The 22,500-nt window shown below is 40.9% G+C and overlaps 1 protein-coding gene across 2 annotated transcripts in view; it reads right to left on the bottom strand.

The window, feature by feature from the left end:
• Positions 1-22,500, bottom strand: part of LOC109914929 (protein diaphanous homolog 2-like) — a 395,717-nt gene that overhangs the window by 137,779 nt on the left and 235,438 nt on the right. For both annotated transcript variants that reach the window (XM_048605014.1, XM_048605013.1), the window contains exons 7-10: positions 14,196-14,270; positions 10,465-10,534; positions 7,509-7,645; positions 1,419-1,527 (exon numbers count right to left, since the gene is read on the bottom strand). In XM_048605014.1, the coding sequence (XP_048460971.1) occupies positions 1,419-1,527; positions 7,509-7,645; positions 10,465-10,534; positions 14,196-14,270 (391 nt within the window). The remainder of the gene's footprint in view (positions 1-1,418; positions 1,528-7,508; positions 7,646-10,464; positions 10,535-14,195; positions 14,271-22,500) is intronic.

The following is a 22,500-nucleotide window of genomic DNA, read 5'->3' as shown; positions in this document are numbered from 1 at the left end:
GAGGGGTCGGGGGAGTGTAGGGACAGGTATAGCACTTCCTGCGGTTGCAGGGAAAGGTGCCGGGTGTAGTGGGGTTAGTGGGGAGGGTAGAGCAGACAAGGGAGTCACGGAGTGAACGGTCCCTACAAAAGGCAGATAAGGGTAGGAAGGGAAATATCTCTTTGGTCGTGGGGTCAGATTGTAGGTGGCAGAAGGGGCAGAGAATAATACGTTGGATGCGGAGGTTGGTGGGGTGATATGTGAGGACAAGGGGGATTCCTTCTTTATTTTTGTTGGGGGGAGGGGGTTTGAGGGCAGGAATGCAGGAAATGCAAGAGATGCATTTGAGGACATTTTTGATCACCGGAGGGGGGAATGTCCCCGTCCACCGACACCCACATTTGCTAAACATTACTTGTCCTTATCCTGAACTACCTATCCTTCAACTCCTGCCACTTCCAACAGTCTAATGGTGTAGCCACGGGCACATAAAAATATGGTTGCGGTTGCTGGAGTTCCATCGTCTCAGCTCTCGGTCATCTCTGCAGTTTATCAGGGTAGTGTCCTAGGCCCAACCACTTTCAGCTGCTTCATTATAAATTATTTTCCATTAAAAGGTCAAATTGGGAGATGTTTGTTGACAATTACACAAACTTTGGCACCATTTGCAACTTCTTAGATATTGAAGCAGTCCACATCCAAATACATATTTGGACAATATCTTGGTTTGGGCTGACAAGTGCAGGCCATGGCTACGCCCAACAAGACAGAGACCAGGAATACTGCATCCAGTGACTCACCTCCCGACTCCTCAAAGCCTGTCCAACATCTGCAAGGCACAAGTCAGGAATATGTTGGAATATTCCCTACTTGGCTGGATGACTATGACTTCCAGAACACTAAAGCAGCTTGAAGCCATCCAGGACAAAGCAGCTGCTTTATTGACATGACATCTACAAACACTCATGCCCTGTCAGTCGTGACAGCGTGTGCCATCTACAAGATACATTGCAGAGATTTACAAAGACTGCTGACACAACAATCCAAACCTACAATCACTACTATCTGAATGTGTGAGGGCAGCAAACACATGAGAAGATGAACAACTGCAAATTCCCTTCCAAACCACTTACCATCCTGACTTAGAAATGTATCAACATTAATTCAGTGTCACTGGATCAAAATCCAGCAGCATTGTGGGTTTACACCAAATGGACTGCAGCGGTTTAATACGGTAGCTCAGCACCACCTTCTCAAGGGCAGCTAGGGACAGGCAATAAATCCCATCTCCAATCAATGAGCAAATAATGAAAGAAAATGCAAGCATTGACTCACAAAATTACCATTTCAAGCAAATCCAAAGACAAAGTGTACAATTCACATGTATGCTTACTTTTAATGCTTTCAATGAACAGAGACAAAGACCAACAGACTTTCACCTGCAATTGAAGTGCTTCATGATTGTCCAATCCCTCGACAATGGGTGCAAATCGTTCTCTGTTATTTTGCTCCGCAGCTGTGGTTATGGCTTCCAAGATTTTATCAAGGCTAAAATATTGTAGAAAAAGTCTTAGCAGCATGTTGTAGAACCACTTTTCCTTTTAATTCTTCTTTAAACATACACAAATTTAAGATAAATAGGTACATCGCTATAGTTAAACTGAACTTATGAAAATAGAGAAAATCTATTTCATATTAAAATAGTCATTCTTACATAAATGCGACATTTAAATATCAGTGAAAATACAATAACGCCTGCCAAGTTCAGTCAGCAATAATAACACAATATAGACAGCAAATTGTTTCCTACAGCCAGCTAGGGGATTAACACGAATTTAAATTTAGTGAACACATTCTAAAACATATGCAAATTCCAACAGCACAGGGTAGAAACAGTTTTTAAGTGTTCCATTAAAGATTACTAATTCTATTAGAAAGTTTTGTTTTCTTGTCAAGTTCTATAATTTTCACTTCCCACATAATCAATAAAGATAAATATTTGTTCTGACTGAAACTCAACTGTTCCATCATAAAATTTCTATGTCCTATTCCTAGTTTGAACTGAAAGGCAGAACAATAAAAACAAATCACTTCACAAAAGACAAAAAACTTCAGGTCAGACTCATTTAAAAGTGAGACAATACCCATTATTCGGAGTGGATGCAGTGGTGCAGTGGATAATGTCCCTACCCCGAATTGTGAGACTTGAATTCAAGTTCCACATGTTCCAATGGCGTGCAATAACATCTCTAAACAGGTTGATTAGAAAAATAGGTTAAATAAGACAAAAAAAAATTGACTATTAGGAGATCTCTTATGGTGCTATGATAGTGCCCTATCTCAGAGCCAGGAGGCCCGGGTTCAAGTCCCAACTGCTCCAAAGATTGTAAGAGCATCTCTCTGAAGAGTTTTGATCAGAAAATTTCAATCCACTATGAGGAATGCTCTTGTGGTGCAATGTCTCTACCTCTGAGCTAGGAGGCCCAGGTTCAACTCCCATCTGTTCCAGACATGCATCATAATGCACTCAAGCAGGTTGATTAAAAAAAGAATCGGTTTGTTTGTTTCAGCTTTCAAATTTCTTTCTGTTGATATAAAAACATGCATGCAGAGTCAGTTAGGCAGGCAGCTACTTATGGATCTGATTAATGGGACAGCATGGGTTTCGATCCCTGGCTGAGGTGGATGTGAGAGCTGTCTCTTTGCCTTACCTGCAAGTAAATAATCACAGCACTTCACTGTGGTTTGGTAAATAATCATCATGGATGTGCCTTCGGGCAGAAAACTCAAGGTGAAACAAGTAAATGTTAATAGAATAGGTCCAGCAGAGGGCGACAGCAAGGGTGAGGCATCACTTCGGCACATACATTACAGCCCAGAAGCAGTCACCTCCACTAAGGAGCAGATCATCTGGCAACAGCTCCCATGATCAGTAGGAGGAAGAGCATCCAGCAGAGGGGGGCATTAAGGGAGAGGCATTATTTCGGCGCACACATCAGAGCCTGGAAGCAGTCACCTCCACTGAACAGCAGATCATTGTGGGCCTGGTATCAAATACTTCTTTAGCCCCAAACATCACATCAAAGTAGTTGTTCCCTCCCTTCCTTCTCCTCTAACCAAAGAAGGGGTGAGAGAGACGTGCTAATTTGTTGGTAGCAGAGTGAGTAGTTAGACATCGGCATGATAGGCTTCGGTGAGCAGCGGCTCAGCAAAAAGTACAGATGAGGTCAGGTCAATTCCTTTTAACTTTCCTCTTAATCTTAGAGCAGTTGAGATGGCAGTTAGGGCAGTGGCATGCTCCTCCTGCAGGGTGTGGGAGATCAGGGAGACCACCATTGTCCCTGATGACTACACCTGTGGGAAGTGCACCCAGCTGCAGCTCCTGGGAAACCATGTTAGGGAGCTGGAGCCTGACGCACACAAGATCATCCAAGATGCTGAGCGCATCTGATTAGAGTTTCAGTGGTTACATCTAAGACGCAGGTAGAGAGTAGCTGGGTGACCACCAGGAAAGGCAAAGGGAGTAGGCAGAGAGTGCAAGAATGCCCTATGGCCATTTCCCTCAAAAACAATAATGTCATTTTGGATCCTAGACAACAAGGTGCAGAGCTGGATGAACACAGCAGGCCAAGCAGCATCATAGGAGCAGAAAGGCTGACGTTTCGGGCCGAGACCCTTCATCAGAAAAATGGATCCTGCTGGGGATGGGTGGAATGACTGATCGGGGAAAGCACCAGTAGACAGGTTGGTGGCACTACAACTGGCTCTGGGGCACAGTGGGAAAGGGTGAAGGTAAATAGGACCTTAGTGATAGGCAACTTGATAGTTAGGGGGAGAGACAGGAGATTCTGCGGCCACAAACAGGAGTCCAGGATGGTGCGTTGCTTCCCAGGTGCCAGGATCCAGGATGTCTCACAGCGGCTACAGAACATTCTCAAGGGGGAGGGTGAGCAGCCAGAAGTCATTGTACACGTTGGCACAAATGACATAGGTAGAAATAGGGATGAGGTCCTGCAGAATGATTATAGAGAGCTAGGAAAGAAGTTAAAAACCAGGACCTTGACGGTGTTAATCTCCAAGTTATTTCCAGTGCCACACACTAGTGAGGTTAAGAACAGGAGGATACGGCAGAATAACGCATGGCTAAAGAACTGGGGCAGGGATTCAGATTCCTGGATCATTAGGATCTTTTCTGGGGCTGGGGTGACCTGTTCAAGAGGGACGGGTTGCACCTGAACTGGAGGAAAAATTGCTAGTGCTACAAGGGAGGGTTTAAACTAAGTTGGCAGGGGGATGGGATTCTAAACAGCAGGGAGGCAAGTGCGAGGCGAGAAGAAGATACAGTAATCAGAAATAGCAAGTCGAGGAGACAGGTCAGGATGGAACAGGACAAGGAGCAAGGAATGCCCGTTGGATTAATTTGCATCTATTTCAATGCAAGAGGGCTGACAGGTAAGGCTAATGAACTCAGGGTGTGGATAGGTACATGGACTGGGCTATTATAGCCATTCCAGAAACAAGGCTAAGGGAGGGACAGGACTGGCAGCTTAATGTGCCAGGATACAGGTGCTTTAGGCAGGACATAGGTGGAGGAAAGAGGGGAGGGGGAGTTGCATTTTTGATTTAAGGAGAGTACCACAGCAGAAGTCAGAGTTGAAATAACTGAGGGATCATTCAGTGAGGCTCTGTGTGTGGGGCTAAGAAATAAGAAGGAGATGGTGATGTTATTGGGTTGTACTATAGGGCCCCAAATAGTCAACAGGAATTAGAGGAACAAATATGCAGGGAGACTAGGGAGACTTGCAGGAGAAATAAGGTTGTCATAGTGGAGGATTTTAATTTTCTTAACATAGACTGGGACTACCATAATGTTAAAGGGCTTAGATGGGGTGGAATTTGTAAAATGTGTTCAGCAAAGTTCCTTACAGTATATAGAGGGGCCTACACAGGAAGGGGCAAAACTTGACCTACTCTTGGGAAATAGGGCAGGACAGGTGACTGAGGTGACAGTGGGGGAGCAATTCAGGACCAGTGACCATAATTCTATTAATTTTAAAATAGTTATGGAAAGAGGCAAAACTGGTCCACAGGTTCAAGTTCTAAATTGGGGCAAGGCGAATTTTGATGGAATTAGACAGGAGCTTGCAGGGGTTGACTGGAATAGTTTGTTTGCATGCAAAGGGACCTCTGGCAAGTGGGAGGCCTTTAAATGTGTGATAGCTAGAGTTGAAGGTCTATATGTTCTTGTGAGGGTGAAGGGCAAGGTTGGCATGAGTAGGGAACCCGGGATGACAAGAGATATTGAAGCTTTGACCAGAAAAAAATAGGAGGCATGGCTCAGGGGCAGGCAGCTGGGACCAAGGGAATCCCTGGAGGTATACAGGGGATATAGGAGTTCACTGAAGAAGATAAGGAGGTGAAAAGGAGGCATGAGATAGCTTTGGTTGAGAAGATTAGGGTGAATCCAAAAAGATTCTTTAAGTATGTTAAAGGAAAAAGAATAACTAGAGACAGAATAGGACCCTTCAAGGCCCACAGTGACATGTATGTATGTAACCACAACAGAAGGGCGAGGTCCTCATTGAATACTTCTCCTCTATGTTTACCGTGGAGAAAGACCTGAAGACTTGGGAACTTGGGGAAGTTAGTGACGATATCTTGGGGACAGTCCATATCACAGTACAGATGGTGTTGGAAGTATTAGAATGTATGAAGGTAGATAAATCTTCTGGTCCTGACCAGACATATCCAAGAACCCTGCAAGAGGCTAGGGAAGAAATTGCGGGACCCTGGCTGATGTATTTGCATCATCATTAGCCATGGGTGAAGTCCCGGAAGACCGGATGGTAGCGAACGTTGTGCCCTTATTCAAGAGGGGCTGCAAAGTAAAACTTGGGAATTATAGACCAGTAAACGTAAACGTAACACCTGTGATAGGTAAGTAACTTGAAAAGATTCTGAGGGATAAGATATACATACATTTGGAAAGACAGGGTTTGACTGGGAGTAGTCAGCATGGCTTTGTGCATGGGAGATCATGCCTCTCAAATTTGTTACAGTTCTCTGATGAAGTGACCAGGAAGGCGTTTGAATGCAGGGCAGTAGACGTAGTCTATATGAATTTCAGTAAGGCCTTTGATAAGGTTCCACATGGTAGGCTGGTCTGGAAGATTAGATCACATGGAATCCAGGGAGAAATGGTAAATTGGCTTGATGGTAGGAAGGAGAGGGTAATACTGGAAGGATGCTTGTCTGACTGGAGGCCTGTGACTAGTGTTGTGTCTTAGGGGTCGGGACTGGGCCCATTGCCATTTGTTATCTACATCAATGATTTGGATGAGAATATACAAGGCATGATTAGTAAGTTTGCGGACGACACTAAATAGGCAGTATCATGGACAATGAGAAAGGTTATCAGAAATTGCAGCAGGATCTTGATCAGCTGGGGAGGTTGGCCGAGAATTGGCAAATGGAGTTTAATATAGCTCAGTGTGATGTGTTGCATTTTGGAAAGTTAAACCCTGGTAGGAGTTTCATGGTGAATAGTAGGGCCTTAAGGAGTGTAGTGGAACAGAGGGACCTTGGAGTTCAGGTGCACGGTTCTCTGAAAGCGGAGTCAAAAGTAGACAGGGCAGTGAAGGCGGCTTTTGGCATACTGCCCTTCATCCGTCAGAGTACTGAGTATAGAAGTTGGGAAGTTATTTTGCAGTTGTACAGAACATTGGCGAGGCTGCATTTGGAGTATTGTGTTCAGTTTTGGCCACATTTCTACAGGAAGAATGTTATTAAACTAGAAAGAGTGGAGAAGAAATTTACAAGGATGTTGCCACAACTCAAGGGATTGAGTTATATGAAAAGGTTGGACAAGCTAGGACGTTTTTCTTTACAGCGAAGGAGAACCGAGGTGGGATCTTAAAGAAGTGTATAAGATCATGAGTGGTATGGATAGGGTGAATGCACTCAGTCATTTTCCCAGGGCTGGGGAATCGAGGACTAGAGGGCAACAGTTTAAGGTAAGAGGGGAAAGGATACATGGGAATCTGAGGGGCAACTTTTTTTTTTAAATACACAGAGGGTAGTCACATATGGCATGAGCTGCCAGTGGAAATGGTTGAGGCAGGTACATTAACAACATTTAAAAGGCATTTGGACAAATACATGGATGGATAAGGTTTAGAAGGATATGGGCCAACTACAGGGAAATGGCTTAGCATGGATGGACATTTTGGTCGGCACAGACCAGTTTGAGCCAAAGGGCCTGTCTCTGTGCTGTAGGACTCTATAACTCTATGTCTATGGCTCTATGAAAATTCATTTAAATTTTGTTCTTGAGAGCTCAGCAAATCAATTTTTTCTAACATGCCTTCCTTCTTCTCCCTGATGTCATCAAAAAAACAGCATAATGAGCAACAAATAAAAAGTATTTTAAAAGGAAGGGACAATGGCATTTTCAGAAGCAACTGCTGAACTTTTTAAACAAACTAACAGTTGATGCATTTGTATAGAAAACAAGTATATGTTTAACTTACATATTTTCTTCTCCAACAATGCAAATTGCAGACAGAATTTTGACAATTTCTATCATCATGTTTGTTTGTTTTGGGTCAATCGCTCTTGCCAATAACAATAAGCTCCTTTCATCGCCAAGAATTCTTTGCAATCCAAACTATGTAGCAAATAGATAGGTTATAGGTAAGATGATGATTTTTCAAAAATAATACTGTAATGCTTTATTAAATGTCTAACCATAACATTCACATAGGGAACTCTTGCCAGATACAACTTGACCAATAAGAAATGTAACCTTCCGTCTTGTGGCCCAATTTTATTATATAAAGCAAGGTTGACTCAAATATCTCTTTGCCATTATAACTTGTCTGTTCATTACCTTACCTACAGCTAGATTTTTCTTTTCAGTCCCATGAGTGGCTGCTCACAGCAATAAAACTGTCTTCATCTAAGCTACCAACATCCATTCAGCTGCAATACAAGCTCACGCCCAATTCCATCCCTCACCAATGCCAACATTGGCAATCATTCTCTTTGCTAATACCATCTCTTCAGTGTGTCTACGGCACAGCTGGCTCATGATTCTACTCATACATACTTGAACTGTCCTGTTCCCCTTACCTGTCCTGCTGTTACTTATAGTTTACAGAAGATTGCCATCTTTAGTACTGACATGATCATTATTTGCATCACACTCCTTAAAAGAATCAATTTCAGGGACAAGATTCCACATGATGAGAGATAAAGTCTATTTTCTGCTGGCTCACTGGCACCATGGATATTATTGTATTGTTTTCACTGCTGATCCTCCAACAAAATTTGAAATTTTAAAATTGCTTCATTCAAAATGAGCAAGATCATAATAAATCCACTATAATCTGCATCTACAGGGTCGCCATGTTCATAACCCCGTTAGGGTTATTTTGCTGTAATACATTGGTGTCATTTTGGAGTGATACCTCCTTCTCCAACTTGACGTTTCTTGAAGCCCTCCAACCTGCAGCCAGAGACCCTACATACCTGACCGCGGACCATCTGCCAAAGCTGTCATTCACCAGTATCATCCCCGAGACCCTGCACAAGCTGCCATTGCCTCCCACACACAATTGAGTTAGTCACTGCCAGGTTTAGCAACCCCTCAACCATGGGGCATCATCTCATTCTGAACCCGGCAGCTACCCTCCTCTGATTCCTCTGGTCCAATATAGGTCAAAATTGGTAGCTGCCCTGGTCTGCTGGGCACCAATCTATACCCCATTGGGAGGCACAAGATTAGTGTGAGCTTGACGCACCCTCTGGAGTGCAAGCCACGACCAAGCTCAGCAACTCGTCTCTCCTCTCTTTCTTGCCACCAAACTCTCCTATCAATCCCTCACTGCCTCTCCCCTCTTCCTGTACCGATGCCCACAAGGCAGCAGCCACTGCTAAGCTCAGCAACACTCTGACCAGCTCCTCACCCCTAGGTGGAGCTCCTATGTCAGATTTCAAACCCTGACCAGCAGAACAATACAGGAGAGCTGCAGAATTCCATCTGCATAAGACAGACCATCATCACAACCTGGACAAAGATTTCCTGTGCACCGTCACCAACCACGAGTTATAATCTGATACAGAAATGCCACAGCACTGGCTAGTAACCTGTACAGAAATGTAGCCAGGAATGAGCAATAGACTCAGAAAACACCCCCACACGACAATCCCCTAAGTACTCTTACTGAAACCAGGCAGAAGCCCCCGATCTCTATTTTAAGAGGATCCACTGCAGGAGGTATTTTAAACAAAATGTTACATGCTCCTTCTTCTTTTACTTAAATGACATTGGGAAAGCAATAATATTTGGAGATAAATGTACTAGATGTACTGGAGCTCCATTTTAAGGTAAACAAGCACACCAGATCAGTACATATCATTCACAAGTTTTATCGTCTTCCTTCTGGAATGAACAGTTACCTTACTAACTAGTGTAGGAATTTGACATTTAAAATATTATATTTCCATTTAGAGGGAAGAACCAACAGAACCTAATTCCAATTTTAACATTGATTCCTATGGGAAATCCCACATAGAGTTGGAATTTTCAGAAATGCAACCCTAACATTAGGTGAGCACACCCGGTACTTAGATGCCCGGAGGCTCGAGTCCCATCAATGTCATTAGATTAAATGCAATAGTATCTTGTTCAAATCCAGTGCATTAGAAAGAATGCATTAAGTTCTGGATCCTACCTCTCTCCAACATTGCTCAATGATTTCTGCACTGAACTTAAGCATTTTTCCCATGCACGTACTCCACATAATCTCAAACTGTGGTGTGCTCCTCCTCCGTACACAAAATCACAAATCTTTCTTGCAAATTCTTGTCAAACTACATGGGCTTTGTGACCTACTGAATCAACTTGAAAATGTTAGCCTTCAACATCTCCTGAAATCTATCCCAATTTACCCAAAAATCTTCATACATGCTTAATGTGTTCTATACTCTCTGCTGCTCTGACTTCAAATCACAACTTTAGCCCAACTTCAATCATTCCATTGTCTATAGTCATTCGGTTTCAGAAATTAATTTCAAACTAACACTGTAAAACTTTTTGCTTTAAAGTACATTATTAATGTGTTGACCTTGCAACATGTAATGCCTAGTACAATATACCGAATGCACTCAGACACTTAGTGTTAGTAGCTTGTTTAATATGGATTTTACAATATTTTCTGTTAGAAGATGGATATTGTACGATGTAACATATTACAGCATCCAAATAGCAAACCTAATGATCAGCTAAATATCGATTAGCATTAGATTTTCATGAATAACCTCTGACAGATACATGTCTCATGGAAGTGAATTTCTATATTAGATATGTAACACTTTTTGTTCTGGAGTAGTGATTGACAGTGATTGTGACTATAGGTAAAAGTCCCAATTCTGAAACAGAATTATGTCCCTTACATGTTACTTTGATGAAAATAAAGGTCTTACCTTGTTGTTCATAAATGCCTTTAGACATTGGATAAGCTTATGTTGGTTTTTCTTGTCAATCATTTCTTGTCTACAGTAAAAGAAATGCAGGGATAGATATCTATTCTTCAAACAGCAGTTGTCATACTTTATTAAAATTTGAATGATGTACATGTTTTGAACCACAAATTTGTTTTAAATCTTGGATGGCTATGCAAAACATTCATACAGAACAATCCCATTAACTTAAAGATTACTTGTCAATTGTCTAAGGATACACACAAACAGAGTCGAGGCCAAAAGAGAGGATTCACACCTGTGACATTTGTTATTCTTCAACAATTAAAAATTTTAATTATGATTTGGATAGGCTAGGCTGGAAGCCTTTTTTAAAAACTATGTACTTTTATCGAGCACGTACTTACTATGACAAACTTGTACTGGGTATGGGTCTTGTAACTAAGTAAGACTAGTAAACTTTAGATTGGCTTTTCTAAACGGTATATAATTGTAATTGGCTTCGGTCTCAATTAAAGTTAAAGTGTGTCCAAAAACCTTACACAATCATCAGGATAAAGGGTAAGTGTTCTGAGGAGAATTGTGCAGAATGACCTGCAACCCAGAGTGTAACACACATGTATTACTAAAATATTTAAATGCTTTGGTGCACTTCATTCAAAATGGAAACAGGGGGCAGGAAGCGGGAATTGAAGCAAGAAGTCTCAGCATCTCAAAGGAACACAATACTGCAGAGTGAAAAAGATGTTTAAAGAATTTCAGATCCTTTTTCCATGAAACCTTACAAAATAAGAAAATATTGAATCTATTACGTTAGTAATCCATAATGTCTTCAGTAAAACCAGAATATGTTTCCTTGCACAGGAGTGAATGTGAGAGAGACAGTCAGAGAAAAGAGAGACGGAAAGAAATAGAAGGAAGGAGAAAGAAACTAAGTTGGAAAGGAAACTGAATTTGGTCCTGTGCTTCACATGAAGAAAGGCAGACAGAAGCAGCAGACAACAGATGGGAACATTAGATCTGTACTCAAGCATCCCATACATGGTAGAATAGAGGGAAAAATACCAAGTTTGAAATACATTGGGAATCAAATCCACCATTTTTGAAAGAGTACCCAATTGTATATTGTGACTATATGTGGAGAAGGTTGAATAACTGGTCAGATTATTATCTGAATATGACATCACATGGGTTTTTAAACATCTTCAGTTTTTATTATTTATCAATATGCAGGTGGATTTGGAAAATCATGTTGGTAGTGGATTGCAAGAAAAGGAGTTTGTGGAATGTCTACGAGATGGCTTTTTGGAGCAGCTCATGGTGGAGCCCACAAGGGAACAGGCAATACTGGATTTGGTGTTGTGCAATGAAGCAGACTTGATAAGGGAGCTGAAGGTAAAGGAACCTTTAGGAGGCAGTAATCATAAGATGATAGAATTTACTCTGCAATTTGAGAGGAAGAAGATAGAATCAGAGGTAATGGTATTACAGCTGAATAAAGGTGACTACAGAGGTTTGAGGGAGGAGCTGGGCAGAATTGACTGGAAGAGGAGCCTCGCAGGAAAGACACTGGAACAGCAATGGCAGGAGTTTCTAGGAGTAACTCAGGAGACGCAGCAAAGATTCATCCCTAGCAAAAAGCAGCACGGCACAGGGAGGATGAGGCAACCATGGCTGACTAAGGAAGTCAAGGAGAGCATAAAAGCAAAAGAGAAAGCATATAATGTGGCAAAGGGCAGTGGGAAACCAGAGGACTGGGAAGCTTACAAAGACCAACAGAGGGCAACAAAAAAAAAAAAGGAGAAGATTAAATATGACAGTAAGCTAGGCAGTAATATAAATGAAGACTGTAAGAGCTTCTTTAGATAGATAAAGGGCAAAAGAGAGGCAAAAGAAGAAATTGGACCACTGGAAAATGACGGTGGAGAGATGGTAGTGGGGAACAAGGAAATGGCTGAGGAACTGAATAATTACTTCGCGTCTTCACGGTAGAAGACATGACTAATATCCCAAAAATTCAAGAGAGTCAGGGGCAGAGCTGAGTATGGTAGCCATCACCGAGGAAAAGGTGCTAGTAAAACTGATTGGCCTGAAGGTGAACAAATCACCTGGACCAGATGGACTACACCCCAGAATTCTAAAGGAGATAGCTGAAGAGATAGTGGAATCATTAGTGGTGATCTTTCAGGAATCACTAGAGTCAGGGAGGGTCCCAGAGGACTGGAAAATGGCTAACGTGACACCCCTGTTTAAAAAGGGAATAAGGCAAAAGATGGAAAATTACAGGCCGATTAGCCTAACCTCAGTCATGGGTAAGATTTTGGAGTCCATTGTAAAGGATGAAATTGCTGAATATTTGGAAGTGTATAGTAAAATAGGGCAAAGTCAGTACGGTTTCATCAAGGGGAGGTCATGCCTGACAAATCTGCTAGAATTCTTTGAGGAAGTAACAAGCAGGGTAGACCAAGGACAGCCAATGGATGTTATCTACCTGGACTTCAAAACGGCCTTTGATAAGGTGCCACACAGGAGGCTGCTGAGTAAGACAAGGTGTTAGAGGCAAGGTGCTAGCATGGATAGAAGATTGGCTGTCTGGGAGAAAGCAGAGAGTAGGGATAAAGGGGTCTTTCCCAGGATGACAGCCGGTGACAAGTGGTGTTCCACAAGGGTCAATGCTGGGACCACAATTTTTCACTTTTATACATTAATGATCTAGATGAAGGAACTGTGGGCATTCTGGCTAAGTTTGCAGACGATATAAAGATAGGTGGAAGGACAGGTAGTATTGAGGAGGTGACGAGGCTGCAGAAGGACTTGAACAGGTTAGGTGAGTAGGCAAAGAAGTGGCAGATGGAGTACAACGTGGGAAAGTGTGAGGTCATGCACTTTGGTAAGAAGAATAAAAGCATGGACTATTTTCTAAATGGGGAGAAAATTCAGAAGTTTAAAGTGCAAAGAGACTTGGGAGTTCTAGTCCAAGATTCTCTCAAGATAAATTTGCAGGTTGAGTCAGTAGTCAGGAAGGCAAATGCAATGTTGGCATTTATTTTGAAAGGACTTGAATATAAAAGCAGGGATGTACTACTAAGGCTTGATAAGGCTCTGGTAAGGCCACATTTGGAGTATTGCATGCAGTTTTGGGCCCCATATCTCAGGAAGGATGCACTCGCCCTGGAGTGGTTCAGAGGAGGTTCACGAGAATGGTCCCAGGAATGGAAAGCTTAACATATGAAGAACGTTTGAGGACTCTGGGACTATACCCATTGGAGTTTAGATGGATGAGGGGGGATCTAATTGAAATTTACAGAATACTGAATGGCCTGGACAAAGTGGATGTTGGGAAGATGCTTCCATTAGTAGGAGAGTCTAGGACCCGAGGGCACAGCCTTAGAATAAAGGGAAGACCTTTTATAATGGAGAGAAGGAGAAACTACTTCAGCCAGAGAGTTGTGAATCTATGGAATTCACTGCCACAGAAGGCTCTGGAGGCCAGGTCATTGAGTACATTTAAGACTGAGATAGTTAGGTTCTTGATTATCAAGGGGATCAAGGGTTACGGGGAGAAAGCAGGAGAATGGGGTTGAGGAACTTATCAGCCATGATTGAATGGCAAAGCAGACTCAATGGGCCAAATGGCCTAATTTCTGCTCTTATGTCTTATGATCTTATTTAGTCACTAACTCTCTTCCACCTCATCCTGTGTCTTTAAATTTAAAGAACTAGTTCTGACTTACTGTTTTTTGTCCAATAGTTTCTCCAAAGCATCAAGCATGAGACCAAGTCCTTCATGACCAAAGTTATTAACCCAGCTGAAAAACAAAACATGTATTAATTACATTTATACTATTTTAAATAAAAAAGATAGAAGATTATGACAAAACATAATCCATGATCCATAAACAGATATGTTGTAAAATTCTACAATTGCACATGTATATACTACTTTGGCAGAATTGGTAATTGCCTCAACTGCTAAATACAAATGTATGCAATTAGGTCAAAACTTTAAGATGTATGAAGTAAAAATGTTAAGGACTACATCAAGAGTAAAATAATCATATTCATAAATTCTGAAAAGGTTGTTTTTATTTTACATCTTAATTTATAAATTTCACATTACAGTTTTAAGAAAACAACGTAAATAAATGGCCTTAAACTATTTTTCTTGAGAATTTGATTTTCAGTTCTTTCAATTTTTTTTTCTGGTCTTTCAAATGAGTTGTTTCCATCCAATCATTTCCCATTTTCTTCCATTAAGTTAATTAAGAATTAGTTAAATTCAAAGTTGGTGTTGACATACATATCCCTGTAAACTAGTAATATTATGGTTTAAACTTTTCCCCGTGAAAAGATTGACAAACAACAGTGTTCCTTATGAAATACGATATGCATTATTTGCAGTTGGCCACGGTGTTCGTCCACTCAAATTTCAATTGAACTTTATCATAGTAAGTTGCTTTTTGGAGTTTAAACCGGACAGCCTATTCCGATAGCCAAACTAGCAGATCAATGGACACTTTACTAAACTATGTAAGATTATAGAATTATTTACAACATCAAACATAAATTCTTAAGACCAAAAAAATGAAAAATACTAAACAGGGCAATATTTAGATAGTTGAGATTATCAGTGTGACAGTGGAGAGTCGGTAATTTATAGCCAGGGATCTAAAAAAGTGTTTGATTTCCCGCCTGAATGGCCCAACTCCAATTATGCCCCTAACAAATTAAATAGTTTCTCCATATCAAATAATTTTAACGTTATAAACACTTCAGTCGTTCACTTCTAAATCTCCCGCACTTGGAGGATTACAAATCAAATTTATGTCACCTTTACTTCTAAGTTAACCCTCCAAGTACCAGCTGTCTCTCAGGACTTCTCTGAATTCCCAGCACACTGACCATGCAACATGCCCTCAGAAGCACAATTACCCAGTGTTCTGAAGAAGTCTTACCTCCGAGTTAGATTCAGAGACGTTGGAGGATTCCAACATACTTACCTTAATAATGAGCCAGCAAATGTCAGATGCATTAAAACCTGCTCTATCCCTAGACAACACTGCCTTTTTAATACTAACTCCCCAATCAGTCACCCTGACCCCGCCAGCCTCTCACACTGGTACCTCAACCGGCCAAATCCCAAATACCCACACCTCCTCAACCACACCCTTAATTATGGGCACCTAGCAAAATTAAATTCAATGGGAATCACCACATATTCCTCTCAGTTTCAGTTGCAGAATCATGCCTCAGTAACAGTTTACCTATCACTACCACAAAATTTGGGCTTTTTTTATACTGTAAAGCTAGATGTTTTACAAAACATTAGCAAATACAAGATGTGCATTATTCAAATAGAAAGCCAATATCCATTACTAATATTGAAATCCAAACATTTGAAGATATTATTTCATGAATATTGAAATTAGTATTCAAACCATTGCAAAGTAACAGAAAGAAACCAAAGCAAGTTATTCAGACCATTTTGTCCATTTCAGCTTTTTGCATGGTATATATAATTATTCTCATTTCCTTCACTCTCTTCTCAAATCCTTGCAAATGTTTCTTTTTCATATCCCATTAGAAAGTTATCACTGCCTGTTTCCACCACAATCAGTATATTTCAAATCATAATGACTTGCTGAGTGACAGAATAACTTATCAAACCTCTACTGTTTTGCTAGTCATCTTAAATCTGTGCATTCTGGTTACTGGCCCATCCTTCAATGGAACCAGATCCTCCTCAGTTATTCTATCTAAACCACTCATCATTTTCAAAAGTCGTTTTTAGATATTGCCATTCTGAGCTTAACAGTCCCAGCTTCTCCGGTCCCTCCATCACATGAAGTCCCTCACTCTTGGCATCTTTCTGGTAAATTTCCTGTACACTCTCGCCAAACTCTTGGTATCCTCCCTAAAATCCAGTGGGCTTTTAAAGATTTATCATAACATCTTCGAAGTTTATGTAGCTATCTTTAAAAACAGGTTGCTAAAATATTTTTTGATTCATCATCTTGTTCCCCTCCAAAGTAAACTATCAGATCCTCCTTTTCTGAACTCACCATTACTTTTTTTAAAAATATATGATAAAATATACTGAGTGGAAACTTGAGGGTTTTTTTGGAGTGGCGGGGGGTGGAATCACATATCGCCTGAAAAAATTGCAGGTTATCCACACCAACTTTTAGGAAGAAAACTTGCCCTATCATCTGTCCATCAAAAGTTTAAGAGGATAGCAGCAGGAACTAAACCCAGAGTTAATGTCACACCCAACTAGAGATGTTTTGAGGTGGCGATGCTACACAAAATGAATTTTTAGCCTTTCAGTCTGTGCGACGTAATTACGCAGCTGGACATTGTGAGCATGACTATTTCTTCTGAACTTCAATAACAGTACCCTACAAGTATTTCAGTAACACCACTATACCCAATGGTCTGAATTTTAGTCAGCAAAGGAGATAGAGCTTACCAGCAACCTAGAAGAACGCTGTACACAAATATTTAGCAATCTACCTCTCATGTGAACTCTCCATTCAGCAACATGAATTTGAAATTTCTCCAGCTGTCTGGCAGCGTGATATCATCAAACATGGTAACAGCCAATCATACAAAAGTATATTGAGACAGCAAAGCAGGAAGCAAAGTGCACTGATTGAAGCAATTACACAGGATTAAGGATTAGGTTTAAATATCACAATCATAAAAATAAATACTTTAAAAATTTGTGCATCTTTATTTTCAGTAGGAATATATAGCATTCCAGGAATGAGTGTTTTCATGGCCAGACAGACTTTGAGCGGTAATTATGAACAGTAAACCATCATAAACCCAGTTACACCTCAGTTTAACACAATCTTATGTAAATATCCTTGAGAAAATTGCACTAACAGATTATCAGTTCAGTGATTTTTACTTGATTAAAGTCTGTGGAGGTTTCAACAGCACAGCCTTCAGGGAAATACAGAAACGTGACCAACAACTTGTGGATTTCCACACAATGCTGCACATGTAGAGACTGAAGTAGTTTTTTTGTCCGTTTCGACTGAGCTATGACGAGATACCAAGATTCTCTTTTATTATTACCCCAAAATCTCAGTCCATCTCTGTGCATGTGTGGAATAGCGCGCCAAATTTCAAGGAAAGTCAAAACATCTAATTAGATGTTTGGTTTTGTCAATATTACCAAGACAGCACAATAGAGGGATCATCATTAAGTGAATTTCACTTAGGTCTACAATAACAAAAAAGTAAGTTGCAGAGTGCCTGAATCAGAATTTATTTCTGTAAGAGTTTAAAATTTTCAATTTCGCCTCACATTTCAGGATTTTCTGAAAAATCCTCTCTGCCAAATTGTAAATTAATATTGGGTATGTGTTTCATTGATAAAAGGCCCTATTCACACAATTATTCTTCATATGAATAACCATGGATATTACACAACAATTCAGTTAACTGCTGGAAGATCACGGTTGAATCCAAATAAGACCTTTTAAATGTGCACTTGACTTTTGAAGGAGGGGCTTGGGTAGCAATTAGAAGCACGAACCATGTTTTTTTTTGCTTCATTAATCCAGAAGTGCCAAAGCTGACAAACATACCCAGCCGAAATCAAGGATGAAATAAACAGTGTCAACATATGCAAACTCCCAACAGCAAGTTTATTGGCTACAAAATAAAGAATTCAAGTGATGCATATTTTCAGCAATGGTAATGCATTGCCAGCGAACTAAGAACTCCAGCTACGCTTTTCGATGCCATAGTAGGTTGACAGACCTGCAACTGGAGGCCTACTTCAATTGCTGTGAGTTTTTACCTCCCTGTCCAGGTTAATGATTTTAAAAATAATGCAATGAAATACAGTGAATGTCATTAATTACATTTGACCACGTGCATGGTGAAGACATACTGAAGTAAGTATTGCCATTTATCACAGCAATCTCCAATGCTTGCTGCAAATAGGATATAGTGTGAAGCCACCAGCACGAACCTTTCATTTTTATCATGGGAGTGACTTTTGTCTGATTGTTCACCACCATGAATGGATTTGCCCAAGTGGATTCAAGTTAGGTGGGGCAGATTCACCCGCTGCTGTGTATTTTAATCCTTGGAATTCTATGTTTGCACAACTTGCTGGACAGAGAAGTTTCATCTGATTTTTATCTTTGATTCCCTAGATTTTAAAAATCTGAAAGCTTAGATACTTATCATTGGAAGGAGTTGGATATTCTTATTTTGTGTTACCAAGGATCCATACCGATGATTAGCACAGGAACTGGGATTTTAGAGAAAAGGTTGGGATGTTCTGCTTAAGTGTATTAGACTATTTGTCCAAAATATTTACTTAACAATAAACATATAAAATAGTAACTTAGTATTTTTATGTACTAAAATATTCAAGGCGCTTCATTACCTCTCATTTCTTAAGTTGCACGGTCTCACAAGTAATGTATTGGCATGGATAGAGGATTGGTTGACCAGTAGAAAGCAAAGAGTAGAGGTAAATGGGTGTTTTTCTGGTTGGCGGTCAGTGGCTAGTGGTGTGCCTCCGGCATCAGTGTTGGGACCATAATTGTTTACAATTTACATAGACGATTTGGAGTTGGGGACTAAGTGTGGTGTGTCAAAATTTGCAGATTACACTAAGGTGAGTGGTAGAGCAAAGAGTGCAGAAGACACAAAGTCTGCAGAGGGATATAGATAGTCTAAGTGAGTGGGCAAAGGTCTGGCAGATGGAGTACAATGTTGATAAGTGTGAGGTCATCCATTTTGGTAGGAATAACAGCAAAATGGACTATGTTTTAAATGGTAAAAAATTGCAGCACGCTGCTGTGCAGAGGGACTTGGGTGTCCTTGTGCATGAATCACTAAAAGTAGGATTGCAGGTGCAGCAGGTAATTAAAAAGGCAAATTGAATTTTGTCTGCCATTGCTAGAGGGATGGAGTTTAAAAACAGGGAGACTATGCTGTAGCCGTATAGGGTCCTGGTGAGGCCACACCTGGAGTAGTGTGCGCAGTTTTGGTCTCCTTACTTAAGAGATATACTAGCACTGGAGGGGGTGCAGAGGGGACTCACTCGGTTGATTCCAGAGTTGAGAGGGTTGGATTATGAGGAGAGACTGAGTAGACTGGGATTATACTCATTGGAATTCAGAAGAATGAGGAGGGATCTTATAGAAACATATAAGATTATGAAGGGAACAGATAAGGTGGAGGCAGGGAGGTTGTTTCCGCTAACAGGAGAAACTAGGACTAGACGGCATCGCCTCAAAAGAAAGGGAAGCAGATGTAGGACTGAGGTCAGGAGGAACTTCTTCACCCAAAGGGTTGTGAATCTGTGGAATTCCTGGCCCAGTGAAGCAGTTGAAGCTACCTCGCTGAATTTTTTAAGGCAAGGCTAGATAAATTTTTGAACAGTAAAGGAATTAAGGGTTATGGTGAGTGGGCGGGTAAGTGGAGCTGAGTCTCAAAAAGATCAGCCATGATCTTATTAAATGGCAGGGCAGGAACGAGGGGCCAGATGGCCTATTCCTGCTCCTAGTTCTTATGTTCTTATGTTCTTCAGCTGATGCACAAATCTCCATCTGTCATGCATGGCTGCAGCCACGCTGAACTGAATTCAATGGCATGGCTCTGGCATGCCAAACAGCATGCACTTAACTTTGGGTGGCTTAGAGGGAACATTGCAGGGTGCTATTATGCAAAATTAGACACTGAAACATGCAAGGCGATAAAACAGCAAATGGCAAAAGCCTGATCAAATATGTTCATTACTAGGTTCCTAAAAGAATGAAAGATAGGTAGAGATCTGTACAGGCTTGGGGGAAGAGAAATCCAGACCTAGACAGCTGAAGGTACAACCACCAATGGTGGAGCAATTATATTTGACTATGCCTACATGAACACATATATCCTGGAAGTTTGCCAGCTGGAAAAGATTGCAGAAATTGCAAGGCACAACACCATAGACGGATTGAGAACAAGCAAGAGAACTTAGAAGTCAAGGCACTATTGGATCGAGAACCAATGTAGGGTAGCAGGCAACAGGATAACAAGTGAATGGGACATGGTGCGAGCAATGACAGAGGGTGCAGAATTTTGGATTACCTCAAGTTTACAGAGGATAGAATGTGGGATAACAGTTAGCAGAAGATTGGAGTTATCAAGTCTAGAGATAAAAACAGAGTCCTAATTGACAGTTTCAGCTGCAGAATAACAGACAAGGGAAAAGCCTTGTGATACTACAGAGGCAGAAATAGCCAGTCTTTGTGGAGGCATGGATGTATAGTCAGAAGCTTATCTCAGGACCAAATAGGACACCTAAGATGGTGTTAGTTTCAGATAGTAGCCAGGGAGAGGAGTGTGCTGTGGAGTTTGCACATTCTCCCAGTGTCTGTGTGGGATTGTGCCAGGTGCTCCGGTTTCCTTCCACAGTCCGAAGATGTGCAAATTAGTTGGATTGGCCATGTGAAATTGCCCCACGGTATCCAAGGATGTGCAGGCTAGGTGAATTAGTCATGGGAAATGCGGGGTTGCGGAGATTGGGGGTGGTGGGGTGATGGGTCTGAGTTGGATGCTCTTTAGAGGGTCAATGCAGGCTCAATGGGCCTAATGATTTCTATTTGCACTGCAGGGGTTCTGTGATTTTGTGAGAGGAATAGAATCAGTAGTCAAGGAACACAGTTTGGAGCTTGAACCGAAAGAAGTGATAAATAAAACGTAAATTAAACAAAAATTGTTTTTTTTTGTAAAAGCATGAAGTAAAACAAACTTTTTTTTATTGTAGTTCAACACTTAGCTACACCCACAAGTGCAGTAAACAACAAAATCACTTCTCTTGCATTAACCTTGATTATCAAACTTGAAGCTTGTTCTCTGGTCTCTTGATTCGTTGCCAGCCAATCAGCTGCTAGACAGCTTCCGACCAAGATGGATTAAAATGATTTCTAAACCAGATGAAGGCTGCTGAACATCAAACTCTTCAATCACACAGCTGTGAAACAGGGAGCTGCCTGTCAAATAAATTACAGTACATGACCCATCTAGTCTCCCCTTAAAACCTCGGACAGGAGAGATTTAAAATGATGCTTATTCACATCACTACAGTGACACAGAGTCAAATATACTTCCCGGCTTGTGCTTGAATTGAATGGGTTGACCCCTGCTTGGGAAGCAAAATATCTTGTCCCAACTGATTGGCAATAGAAACAATCCAAAAAAATGACTATCGGTGGTACATTTTGATGGATCAGTAAGCAGGTACTGAGTCCTAACTTTTAGAAGCAGGTATCCTTGACAGGATTATGCCATTTTGCCATGTAGTGTGATATGCAAGATAAAACGTCATGATATAATGTATTACAAAGAGCTCTCCATTTGTCACATACCCCTGTATATAGATACTAGTAAGCACACGCTTCACTGAAACAGTCTAACACACCCTTTTTGAGTAACCTTCTGTGGATGCTGGTGATTTTAAATGAAAACAAAGTCCTGGAGAAACCCAGCAGATTTGACAGTGTCTGCAGGTTCTGAATAAGAGTTGTGTTGGACTCGGAACGGTAACTGCAATTCTCTTTCCACAGATGCTGCCAGACCTGCTGTGCTTCTCTGACATTTTGTTTATATTTAATGTACCATTTGTTTCTTTGCCTATGCCATTATTACCTACTTTTGCCTAGCTGAGTACTTGTGTCTTTCTGAGGAGTTCCAACATTTCCTGTATTTATTTAAAACACAGTTATGTACCCAAGTGTTTAAATATCCATAAAATTATTTCCAAAGGGATTGACTTGGAATCCATGAATATGTCATCACCGAAGGGAAAAATGTAACGACAGAAAACATGGCATTAAAAACAGAAAATGTGCACAATACACAGCATGCTGCGCAGTTTCAGCATAGGGAAGAAAAGGGACAGGATAATAGGTTGTCTTGTCCCAGGTGAAAATGAAGACACTTTGTAGGAGGGAAGGTAAAAACATCAGATGGAATGGCATATAACATAAAACATCTTGTGTTCAGTAATGAACAGCCATTAGA

This window comes from Rhincodon typus, chromosome 14, assembly GCF_021869965.1.
Source record: "Rhincodon typus isolate 14 chromosome 14, sRhiTyp1.1, whole genome shotgun sequence".
In the NCBI taxonomy this organism is placed as follows: Eukaryota; Metazoa; Chordata; class Chondrichthyes; order Orectolobiformes; family Rhincodontidae; genus Rhincodon; species Rhincodon typus.
This window is presented reverse-complemented; position numbering and strand designations above follow the sequence as displayed.